General features: G+C 34.5%; 1 protein-coding gene across 2 annotated transcripts in view; it reads left to right on the plus strand.

Moving 5' to 3' along the window:
- Nucleotides 1–13058, plus strand: part of LOC141490820 (phospholipid scramblase 4-like) — a 31344-nt gene extending 18286 nt beyond the window's left edge. The window contains exons 7-8 of one of the 2 annotated variants that reach the window (XM_074191122.1): nt 5080–5232; nt 8540–13058. In XM_074191122.1, coding sequence (XP_074047223.1) covers nt 5080–5232; nt 8540–8602 — 216 coding nt within the window. In that variant the 3' untranslated portion in view covers nt 8603–13058. Of the gene's footprint in view, nt 1–5079 lie in introns of both variants that reach the window. The other variant, XM_074191121.1, reaches the window with a different exon arrangement.
- Nucleotides 13059–13114: the final 56 nt, after the last annotated feature.

Genomic DNA, 13114 nt, shown 5'->3' on the forward strand with positions numbered 1-13114 from the left:
TTTCCTAAGATCATCTATAATTTACAGTTCTTCTTTTGAAAACTGTTCATCTGGTGACAACTAATCTACTGAGCAAATAGCTCATCTTATTTAGAAACTTATTTTTGTTTATTTATTTTTTTGGCAAGTCAGTCAGAGTTAAGTGATTAACCCAGGACCAAACAGTATCTATCTAGTGTCTGAGGTTAGATTTGAACTCAGGTCTTCCTAACTCCAGGGTTGGTGCTCTAACTACTATATCACCTAGCTGTCCCCAATTAGAAACTTCAAAAAATAATCTACTTTTGAAAGGAAGCTTTTAAAAAAATTTATTTAAAGAAATGGGGTTAAGTGACTTCCCCAAGGTCACATAGCAATTATTAAGTGTCTGAGTCTGGATTTGAACTCAGGTCCTCCTGACTACTCCAGGTCTGGTGCTGTATCTGAAATGAAGCTTTTTTAAAAAGAAGTAATAGTAGAAGAAGGAGGGAGGAGGAGGAGTAAAAATTCTCTGAGCTAGCCAAAACTTTCAAAATGAATTGAGGCTTCAGAAAAATTGATAAAATGGTTAAAAATCTGTATATATGGGAAGTTGATGACTGTTACACTAAGATGTAGGAAATCTAGGTGAGTAGCCAGGATGTGCAAGATCATAAGAATTGAAGGAGTGGATAGATAATAATAGTCAATAGTCATTGATTCATTAAAAAAATATTGCTTAGATTGGAGTCAGGGATCAAAACAGATTCAGACAATTACTACCTCTGTGACACTGGGAAAGTCACTTTACCCTATTTGCTTCATTTTTCTCATCTATAATGGAATTGAAAATGGTCTAGTATGCTAAGAAAACTCTATATAGGTATATTAAAAAAATTGTTAGATTGAAAACCCAACATACAAAATAATTTAATACAAACTTCAAAGTTAGGCCATTGTTCCCAGTTTCTAGCTTTATAATATATAGTTGACAATAAACTCTAAACTTTGAGACACTTTAGAGAAATAGACAGATTATTGAGTATTGATCCTAATAATTTAGGGAGAAATGGAAGATCTCAGAACCCAGATCAATGCAGTTGCTAGTCTTGACTCCATACAACTAATCTTGAGACATTTCTACTTGCTCCCAAGAGAAACCTGGTAGAAAATGGGCATTGATCGGAGTACACATTGTCACATACGACTCATGTGTTGAATTCTTTACTACTTTATTCTCTTTTCAAGGGAAGTGTGATGGCTCTAGAGAAGAAAGTGTGGCTGGTGACTTTGCTCAGCCTTCCTTCATTAAATTTCATTCACGTACATGTTGTGTCCTAACATCCCTGATGTCATGGTCCTCTTTGAGAAGAAAGGATAGACAACAACAACAAGGAAAGGGTATGGAGATAAAGCTGTTGGAAGTGCTAGCAGTATTTTCTTTTAAGAATTAATGGGTTGGAGCGGCTAGGTGGTACAATGGATAGAGCACCGGCTCTGGAGTCAGGAGTTCAAATAGGACCTCAGACACTTAATAATTACCTAGCGTTGTGGCCTTGGGCAAGACACTTAACCCCATTTACCTTGCAAAAACCTAAAAAAAATGTGAATGTTGTGTTCATTCAGATTCTGAAGGTTTTGGGGTGGCTAGGTGGCACGGTGGCTAGAGCACAGTCCCTGGAGTCAGGAGGACCTGAGTTCAAATCTGGACTCATAGATTTAATAATTACATAGCTGTGTGGCCTTGGGCAAGCCACTTAATCCCATTGCCTTGCAAAAAAAAAAACAAAACCAAACCTAAAAAAGAAAAAAAAAATGAATTAATGGGAGGTGGAGCCATGATGGCAGCTAGAAGACAGGAATTCCCAGAAACTCTTCCCCCCAAACCTCCAAAAACCACCTAATTATGACTCTAGCCAAACTTTAGAAGGGCAGAACCCACAGAAAGGCTGAGTAATATAATTTTTCAGTCTAAGACAACTTAGAAGTTCCCGTGGGAAAGGTTCGTTTCACTGGAACCGGGAGTTGGAAAAAAACCACTGAGAGCACAGCCACAGCATGGTACAGCAGGCCGAGGTGCCTAGATCCCTGGGGATGCCTGGGTCCATGGCAGAATGGGCAGTTTCCAGACCTCCTGGCCCAGGGATCACCAGGAACCGCTTGAAGGGGTAGAGACAGAACTTTGCTGCACCAGAGTGAGTGCAGAGCCAGTGCCCGCCTCAGAGCAGCCCTGCAGTGAGAGCTGCGGCAAGAATCAGGGAGCCAGCCTGCACCTGCAGAGAGCAGCCCGAAGATAAGAAGAGGGTTGGAGGACACCGCAGAGGTCTCTCTGCTCTCCCTGGGGCAGGACTTAGCTGTTTGCACGCACTCAAATCCAGGTTGCTGTTTGGACTCCCATACCACCATAGAGGAGCAGGGGACCCTCCTCACAGCTCCAGGGCAGAGGGGAGAGCTTGTGGTCATCCGCAGACCAAAGCACAGGCAAGAGAGTAATCAGAGTCTCTCCATAAGACCTTGGAGGAATTAAAAGCCCCTGTGGATAGTCCCCCCAAAAAATCACTGAAGCCTCGGAAGTGCAATAAATCAGTCATAGACTGAGAGGAATGAGTAAACTAAAGAAAAAGAAGAATCTGACCATAGAAAGTTACTTTGGTCCCAAGGAAGATTCAGAAAATGATAAAATCAAAGCTTTTGTACCCAAAACCTCCAAGAGAAATAGAAAATGGGTTCAGGCTATGAATGAGCTCAAAAAAGACTTTGAAAAGCAAAAGGGAGGTAGAGGAGAAGTTGGGAGGAGAAATGAGAGCGATGCACATAAATCATGAAAACCAAATCAGTGGCTTGGTGAAAGAAACACCAAAAAATACTGAAGAAAATAATATATTAAAAACCAGTTTAGGCCAAATGGAAAAAGCAACAAAAAAGACAATTGAGGGGAAGAATGCCTTAAAAAGCAGAACTGGCCAGCTGAAAAAGGAGATAAAATGTTTTCTGAAGAAAATAACTCCTTCAAAATGCATAATGGAACTAAAGGAAGTCAATGACTTTTAAAGTAATCAGGAAGAAATAAAAGCATTCTAAAAATAACCCACAAAAATTAGAAGAGAATGTGAAATATTTCATTGGAAAAACAACAACCTCAAAAACAGATCCAGGAGAGATAATTGAAAAATTTGGGGGTCACTGAATATCATGACCAGGAAAAGAGCCTAGACTTCATTTTTCAAGAAATAATACAGCCAACTTGCCCTGATATCCTAAAAGCAGAGGGTAAAATCTCTCCTGAAAGAGATCCCAAAAGAAAAACTTCCAGAAATATTATAGCCAAATATCAAAACTCCCAAGTCAAAGGGAAAATACTAAAAGTTGCCAGAAAGAAACAATTCAACTCCCATGGCTCTATACTCAGGATTACACAGGATATGGCAGCATCTATATTGAGGGCTCATAGGATTTGGAATATGATATTCTGGAAGGCAAAAGATCTTGGTTTACAACCAAAAACTACCCAACAAAACTGAATATCCTCTTACAGGGGAAAAGATGGACTTTCAATGAAACAGAGGACTTTCAAACTTTCCTACTGAAACAAACAAAAGTTTGATCTCCAAGTACAGGACTCAGGTGAACCATAAATGGGGTGGAAGAGAAAGACTAACTAGGAGGAACTTAATGATATTGAATTGTTTGTATTCCTGCATGGGAAGAAGATACTGATAACTCATGAACTTTCTCATTCATAAGAGTAGTTAGAAGGAGCATATATAGACAAGGCACAGGAAAGAGTTGAATATAATGGTATAATTCAGTGAAAATATGGTGACAATGGGTGATAAATGAAAGTACTGGGAGACAGAAAAAGAAGGGGATAAGATATTTCACATAAGAGTCAAGAAAAAGCTTTTGCAATGGAGTGGAACGGGGAAAGGCAAGGGGGAATGAGTGAGCCTTCATTCTCAGCAGAAATGGCACAGAGACGAAATAATATACACAATAGAATATAGAAATCTATCTTACCCTAGAGAAAAATGAGAGGAAAGGTATGGGATAAAGGTTAATGGGGGAGGGAAGGAAAGAGTAGGTGATAGAAGAGAGGGAAGATTGTGGGAGAGGGTACTCAGATACAGCACACTTTTGAGCAGGGACAGAATGAAAGGAGAGAGAAAATAAAATAAATGAGAGTGGGAAGGAATAGAGTGGAGGTACAGCTAGTAATAGCAACTATGGGAAAAATATCGAAGCAACTTTTTTGGTGGATTTATGACAAAGAAGGCAACTCATCCCAGAGACAGAGCCATTGGAATTTGAACAGACTGAAGTACATTTTTTTTCTCTCACTGTTGTTGAGGTTTCTCATCTATTTTGGAGGATGGGGGGAGTTATGTTTACTATCACAACAAGATTATTGTAATAATATAAAATAAATAGACCCAAAGAAGTCTTTCCAACCATTCTAAAAAAATTAAGACAAATTTTATATTTTATCTGTCCAAAAATAAAGATAGAAATTATACTAAAGATTTCTTCAATATTTGGAATTATCACATGAAGAAACTTTTTATAGCGATGCAATCAGTAGTTTCTCTGTAACTTGGAGTCTTAGGGAATTGCTTATAATATGGAGAGGCTAGGTATCATTTTCAGAATCTCACAGCCAATATGAGACAGTCTTCCTGACATCTAAGCCAGTTCTCTAATCATTGGATACAAAACAGAGTACTAAACCAAGAGTTGATCCAACCCCCTTACCTTTGCTCACCTAGATCCAAATCCTTCCTTTGACAACAGCTGGGTAATCTTGAACAAAGAATTCAATAACATTGGGTCTAGGTGTCCTCATTTGTAAAAGTAGTTAACATTTAAAGTTCCTTCTAGATCTAGATCTGAATTCCTATGAAGACTCCAATTTACAAGAATCTCGAGGAAAGAACTTCAAAAGGTCAGGAGTTTTGTGATATAAATGTGAGTAAAGGGTTCACTGAGGTATTGTTCAAGTACCACTTTTTTAAAGTAAACCAATAACATTTTGCTATATGCCTAAAATATATTTAAATAGAATTTTTTAGATATTATTTCTTAGAAGACTATGATTTCTCATTACTGGAATACTTTTTTTTAAAGGTAAAATCACTTCATCAACAGACCATGGGGACTATTATTAGGCTGTGGCCTGGTCCTCCAACCAATAACATCACTGCTGATACCTATGAGATTCATTATGAATTAGATGATGTGAAAATGAAAGCACTGATTTTGGGCGCTTGCTTCCTCATTGTAAGTAACTTACTTGTAGGAAATAGTGGATGTCAAGTATTTCTAGCGATATCATTAAGAATGACAATGGACACTTCTTATGATGGCCTCCTTAGTCAATTGACATTCTATTATCCATTAAATTATCCAAAGTAGTTAAGGATGGATACATGTGTTATGCAGATCAAAGAAGAGAATTCAAATTTTGCCTCAGACATTTATTGAGTATGTGATGCTGGCTGGGCACGTCACATAATCTCTGTCTCAGATGTAAAATAGGGATAACAATCGCTTGTATTTAACAGGGTTATTAGGAGGATATTAAGAGGAATGTTTAAAGAACTTTACTAACCTGAAGGCACTATACAAACGTTGTTAATTATTTATTTAATTATTTAACAAAATATTCTCTTTTTTTCAAATTTTATATTTATTCTTTTTGTACAAATAATGTTTTTATACATTAATAAAATATTCTTGTTTAAGAGTAAACAGAATACCCCTCCCCCACAAAATATAGACTCCCTTTAGTGATAAAGGGGAGAGAAAAAAATTAAAATTAAAAAAATAATAGTAATAATTGTAGGTATGGCCAGGTGGCGCAATGAATGGAGCCCCAGCCTTGGAGCCAGGAGCACCTGAGCCCATATCCAGCCCCATACACCCAACAATCACCCAGCCATGTGTCATGCAAGCCACCCCAACCCCAATGCCCTGCAAAAGCCAAAAAAGAAAAAAAGGAAAAAAGACCCAAAATAAAATAAAACAGTAATAATAGTAGGGGTGGCTGGGTGGTGGACAGAGCATTGGCCCTTGAGCCAGGAGCACCCGGGTCCGATTCCAGCCTCAGACACCCAAAGATCACCCTGTTATGCGGCTCCAGGCAGGCCACCCAGCCCCATTTGCCCTGCACCCCCCCAAATAATAATAATAATAATAATAATAATAATAATAATAATAATAATAAATGTGCTTCAGTCTTTATTCCAACACCAAAAATATTCTTAATGTTAACAAGAAAATGGGAATTCTGGAATTCCTAAATTATTTCAGATCACTCAAGTTTCTAGAGGATGGAAAATTAATTTCAGTTAGCTATTCAATATGGTTTCTAGATGAGAATACTAAGGCAGAGGTTACGTGATTTACCTGTGTCCAGAGATGAGTTTGAATTCAGATTTTCTAGAGCCCAGGTCTAGTGCTTATATACTGTACCACCTAGCTGTCTTAAGTAAAGAGACAGTTCAAATTTTTAGATGATTTATAAATAAAGGAAACAATAGCCAACACTGAATTATTCCAACAGTAGATTAGAATGATGACCTGAATGAAATATGGTAAATTATAATATAGAGGAATGAGAATTGGATTGGATGTCAGAGGACATGAGTCTAAATCCTGCTTCTTCCTCTTAAGTTCAATTTAATAACATTTATAAGTGCTTACTATGTCCATGGCACTGTGCTCTAGCTGGAGTTAGAAAGAAAAATAATTGGTACTTTTGGGGGGCGGGGAGTAGCAGGAAAGAAATATGAATAAAGATAAACCCAAAGGAGGTGTTGGAGTGATGGTACTTTGGTACACAACTTTAGCCAATGAAAGGAATGTTCAGTATTCCAGTAATCAAGTTTTATCCAGATCCCTTAATTAAGTCGAGAGTTAAAATATCAAGTGCCCCTAGTCACAGTTTTAACATTAATTCCCTTTGAATGAAACTGTGAACAAAGATGGAATTTCATTGGCATTCTCCTGCTGAGTCTTTGACTAGCTCAGAAAATAAATTTGTTTTGTTTTGTTTTGGGCTTTTTTTGGTTTTTGGATTTTTTGCAAGGAAATGGGGTTAAATGACTTGTCTAAGATCACATAACTCCAGGGCCAGTGCTCTATACACTGTACCACCTAGCTGCCCCCCAGAAAATAAATTTGTATTATAATTTCAGAATCAGCTGTTCAATTTGTATCCATAATATCTCACTAATATAAATAAGTAACAGGGATTGGTCATGTGAATTACTGATATGATATCTCAAAAAATTGGAGTTTAGGATTGGAAGAGTTGTTGCAATTATCTTGTCTAACACTCCCTGGTGAGTAGGAATTTTCTCTATAATTTTCCCAAAGTATAATATTCCAGTCACTGATAATTTAAAAATATCATTATCAGTTATTCATAAAAATACAATTTTTTTTAACTTTTAAGATTTATAAAGTAATTTCTTTGGAACAGGACTCAGAAACTGTTAGTGCAAGCATAATTATCTCCACTTTATAAATTAAGAAACTGAGGTTCTGAAAGATTAACTACTTGACTATAATGAAACCGCTAAAAAAAAGTGTTTGAGGTGATACTCAAACCCAGATCTTCTGAGCTTCTATCTATTGCATCACATTGCCTATCAACAGATTCACTGCTTAACTGTACCAATTCTTAAGAGTCCACTATTTGTCAAGGCAACACAGCCCATTTGTGGATAATTTTGTTTACAATCCTTTTAAATATTGAACTAAAATGTGTTTCCTGATGATTCACCTATTTTTTCTGTCTTAATTTGAAAAAGAATAAATTCAATCAATTTTTAGCATAACATTTCAAATTCTTAAACAGTAACCATGTTCCCCATTTGAGCTTTCTCTTCAGCAGTAAACTCCCCAATTTAAATATGAAAAGATTTTCATACACTTCATTTTTTTCCCAGGGTTATGCTTATAACTTCTATTGGGCCCTCTTGTTCAGATATCTGCTGTGAGCATCACCACTACCTAATGGAATCAGAATTGCCTTTTAAGTCAACCTGGCCCAACTAATATTTATAAATTCAAGGCTAAAAAACATCCTATTCATAGCCAAAGTGATGGTAGTCATTGAGCTCATCACAGCCCCCAAGTACCTTTGCCTGGTCCTCTAAACAACTTCTCTCTCTCTCTTCCCAATGGGCAGAGATGGGGCAGCCAAAAAAGAAGCATTGCTTATCTCATGTTCTCTATTTTAGTCTCTGTTCTTACCTGTGCCTCTCCACCTGGATTTATTGATATAAAAACTAAGTGTTACTTGACTGCCCCCATTTTTACATGACTCCATCCTAGGTTCTTTTTCCATCAGTTATCTTGTTCCATAGGACCTGCATCAATTGAAATTCTCAGGAATGTTTTTTCACATATCTTTCTTTTCCATTTCCTAGAAATACTTCAGGTGAAAATGAGTTTCAAATATAAGGGTTTCATTTCCTCCACAATTGATGGTGAAGATACTAAGTATTCATAATCTTCAATAGATTTTCTAGTTTATGCCAAGATGTTTAATTGAATTCATTATTTTTTTTAATTCTAGGACTTCATGTATTTTGAAGAAAAAAATCAGAGCCAATCCAATAATAGCTCAAGTGATTTTTAAAATATCATTTTTAATGAGATCTTCTTAAAACAAATTTAGAACATTGAACTCCTCATGCAAACAGTTCTTAATATTGTACAAGTGATTTTTCAATTTTCCATTTCCTTTTATTACTGGCTGTCCTATCTTTAATGGGTCAAATTGGAGCTGCATCTACTGCCAGAAGGACTGATTTGGAAATGCTTCTCCTGGAGGCTCCATTTATATGAACTTGAATATATAAGCATATTTCTGTCATAGTATGACAGTATTTGGAAAGGTTTCACGCTGAAGATATATATGAACAAATGAAAGTAAATGTCCAAGAACTCAGCTCTAACAAGAAACCATTGCTTTCCATACCCTATGGAAAGGAATGAATGAATCAACAAATATTGATTCAGTATCTACTAAGTGACGTCTACTCTGCTGGGTTCAATTTGAAAAGGTGGTACTTTTTTAAACATCATAAAACAGAATCTCTTAGCCTAGGTTCTATTTTGTGAAACAAGTTTCTCAACATAAAACACAGAAAACAATTGATTTGGAAGCAGTTAATAACATGCTCAACTCCAATACAGACAATTGGAAAAAAATAAAGGATATCTATCTATATGGCCATAATTGTGTGGAATGGGACTCAGGTCCAAAATAAATAAGACATACACATAATGATAACATGAGACAGAATGAGATTATTGTCATAAGGGAGAATAATAAACAAAATGCGAGGGAGCCTCAGAGGAATACTAATAATAGCAGTACTACTACTATTCATAATATTAACTCAAGTAGGCTAGCTATATTTAATGAATTGAGAGATGACAAATTCTCCAACACCAAAAAAGACCTCAATAAATCCTTAAGAAAGCAATCAATGAATTTGACTGGAACTAGGCTATTATTTCAGACTTAATGAATTAGTGTTTTATAATTCCAATATTGAATTCTTATAGTAGCACCTGAGTTCTTAATGAGTAGAAATGATTTCTTGCTTTGTACTTGAATTTTCAGTTAGTGAGCACTTAAAAAATGCTTCTTAATTGATTGATTGTTCCCAGTTAAAGACACAACATTGATTCACAAAAAAGTAAACTAAATACAAATGTTTAAAATAGATAGAAATAAAGTGATACAGAGGAAGGAGCACTAACTTTGGAGGCAAAAGATATTAATTCAAATTGAGCTTCTCTTACTATCTAGGTAACAGGCAAAGATATCAGCATAACTGACCTATTAATATTAAAACCAACAGAAATTATATGATCATTTCAATAGATGCAGGATTACTCTTTAGCAAAATAAAACACACCCTATTCACCCTATTATAGACAATAGAGAGCATGGGAACAAAGAGAGCTTTCCTTAAAAATGATAATTTATATTTGTCTAACACCATCAGCAAGCATTATCTGAAATGGGTATAAACTGGAAATCTTCCCAATAAAATCAAGAGTGGAATAAGGATGCCCCCTCTCACCTCTGTTATGCAACATTGTTCTAGAATTGTTAGCTTTAACCTTGCAATAAGAAAAGTTGAAGGAATTAGAATAGACAATGTGGAAACAAAAGTAAAACTCTGAAGATGATATGATGCATACTAGAGAATCAACTAAAAATTACTTGAAATAATTAGCAACTTTAGCAAAGTGGCAGGATACAAATTAATAAACACACATGAATCATAATAACTTCTATATATTGCCAACAAAGTCCAGCCACAAGAAAGAGAAAGAGAAATTTCATTTAAATTAACTGTGGACAATATAAAATACTTTGGAATCTATGTGTTAAGGCAAACCCAGGAACTATATGGACACAATTAGAAAATATTTCTCATGCAAATAAAGTCAAATCTTAATATTTGGCAAAATAACAACTGCTCATTGGTAGGTTGTGCCTATCAATATATTATATATAATATAATATAGATGACATTTCTGTTAGTCTTTTAATTTAGTGCCAAGCTAACCAAACTGCCAAAAATTTATTGTGTAGAGTTAAAAAAAATAACAGAATTCTTCTGGAAAAACAAAAGGTCAAGAATATTAGGGAATAAAAGAAAACAAATATTAAAGAAAGGTAGTATAGCTATACCAGATTTCCAACTGTATTATTAAATACTAATTATCAAAACAATTTGGTACTTGCTTAGAAATAGAGTGTTAGACAGTGGAATAGTTTTAAGTACACATTGACTTTTAATGATAAAATTCCAAAAATCAATGATTTAGAAACAAAACCTTGTTATTTGACAAAAACTCCTGGGAAAAATTGGAAAACAGTATGGCAGAAACTAGGTAGAGATCATTATCTCACATCATATAGGAAAAAAAAAGATCAAAGTGCATACATGATTGACACATAAAAGGGAATACCATCAAGCAAATTAGGAGAGCGTGAAATAGATTACCTATCAGAATTTAGGAAGAATTTAGGACCAAACAAGGGACAGAAAGCATTACAAAATGTAAAAGAGATCATTTTGATTATATGAATTAAGAAAATTGAGTGCAGATAAAACATTGTACAAAAATGAAAAGAAGCAGAGAATTAGGGGAGAAATTTTGCAACTAGTCTCTATGATAAAGACCTCATATATAATTCTCCAATTGATAAATAGACAAAGGATATAAAGGCAGTTTTCAGCCAAAGAAACTAAAATTATCTTTCCTTGTTGAAAAAAGATGCTCTAAATCACTCTCTCTCTGCACTAATTTGCAATCAGAGAAACACAAATTAAAATAACTTGGATATACCACCTCACACTTAACAGATTGCTTAATATGACAAAAAAAAAGAAAAATGATAAATGTTGGAAGTAATGTGGAAAAACTAGAACATTAATGCATTGTTGATAGAATTGTGAACTGATCTAACCATTCTGGAGACAATTTGGAAGTATGTTCAAAAGACAATAAAAATGTGCATATCCTTTGATGCACCATTACTACTACTAGGTCTATATCCAAAAGAGATATAAAAAATGGGAAAAGTCTTATGTTCAAAATTATTTATAGCAACTCTTATTTTTCAATGAATACACACTGAAGCATGCTATTTTCTCTGTTTTCTTTTACAAATCTTATTCAAAATGAATAATAGGGAAATGTTTTACATATATAAATTATATCTGATTTTTTACCATCTCAGAGAGGGGGAGGGATAGAACTGTTAACTCAATTTTTTTTTAAAATGCTAAAAATTATTTTAACATGCAATTGGAGGATAATTATATATAATTTTGTTTATATAATCATTGAAACACATGGATATGTATTTGCCACACACATGAATATATATGTATTTGGGTGTCAAACTCATATATATATATATACATATAGATAGATAGATAGATAGATAGATAGATAGATAGATAGATAGATAGATAGATATGAGAAATGTGTGAATACTGGAGATTAGTACCAATATCCTATGTATGATGATATTTTCAACTCTGAGCACAATATGACTTTAATAAATACTTATGGAACAGAGCAAAACTTAATAGAATGAACAAAACAAAGAATAGAGTATTAAGAATATTAAGAGTGGAATGGATTGTAATGAAAGAACAATATGAAAATACAAGCTTTATAGACTGAGACAATATTTTTCTGCTTGCTGCGTAGCAGTATAAAAATTATATAATCTTAGTCTACTGGTATTGAAGGTAATATGACCTTGGCTGCATCATCCTCTTGGGTATCCACACTGAAATCTGGGCTCTTCATTCCTTTTGTCTGATTATTGAGTAATAGGGTCCTTAATTGCATTTCAGTGAAAAATAAGTAATATGGATTTTCAAGAGTGGTCTAAATAAAGAATAAGAAATTCAAACTGTAGTGAGGTATATTGTTAAACGATTAAAATAAATTGATGAGTTGTAAACCAGTTACTATCTCGCCAAATTACATATAGAGAAATTTCTTTAGAGGGATGAACAAGAAAGAAGCATTTGGACAACTTTTTCTTATTTGATGAGAACCTGGGAAGAAATTGGTTTGGGCCTTGGTTCAGTGCTTCCTGCTAATTACAGTGCTATTCTACGAGCCAGTGTATGAGCTCAGACTTATTTCTCAGTTGTGGAACTAATAGGAGACAATTTGAAAAAGAGCAAAACAGACTACAAATACATGATTATTGTGAATCCAACTTGGCAGATGTATTTTTCAAGTAACAACAAATCATCAAAGGTTAAATAGTCACTGTTTACTATATATGTTTTGACACCAATCTGACTGAAGGCAACATGTTTCATTAGTAGTGTCTTCTACTGACAGAAACATTTAGAAAAGGGTTTTTTGGGGAGAGAATGAGCTCTTCATTGAATGGAAAATTTGTGAATTCTTGAAATTACACTTACAGCTCCATTTTAAATGGAGAACATTTTAGGCTGAAAGGTGATTTTTCAAAATATCTCTATACATTCATTTTCTCTTTTAAAACAAATATTTTGTTATCCAATTATCCAGTTATCCAATCAATTATCCTATATATATATATATATATATATATATATATATATATATA

The sequence above is a fragment of the Macrotis lagotis genome, chromosome 6, assembly GCF_037893015.1.
Source record: "Macrotis lagotis isolate mMagLag1 chromosome 6, bilby.v1.9.chrom.fasta, whole genome shotgun sequence".
Lineage (NCBI taxonomy): Eukaryota > Metazoa > Chordata > Mammalia > Peramelemorphia > Peramelidae > Macrotis > Macrotis lagotis.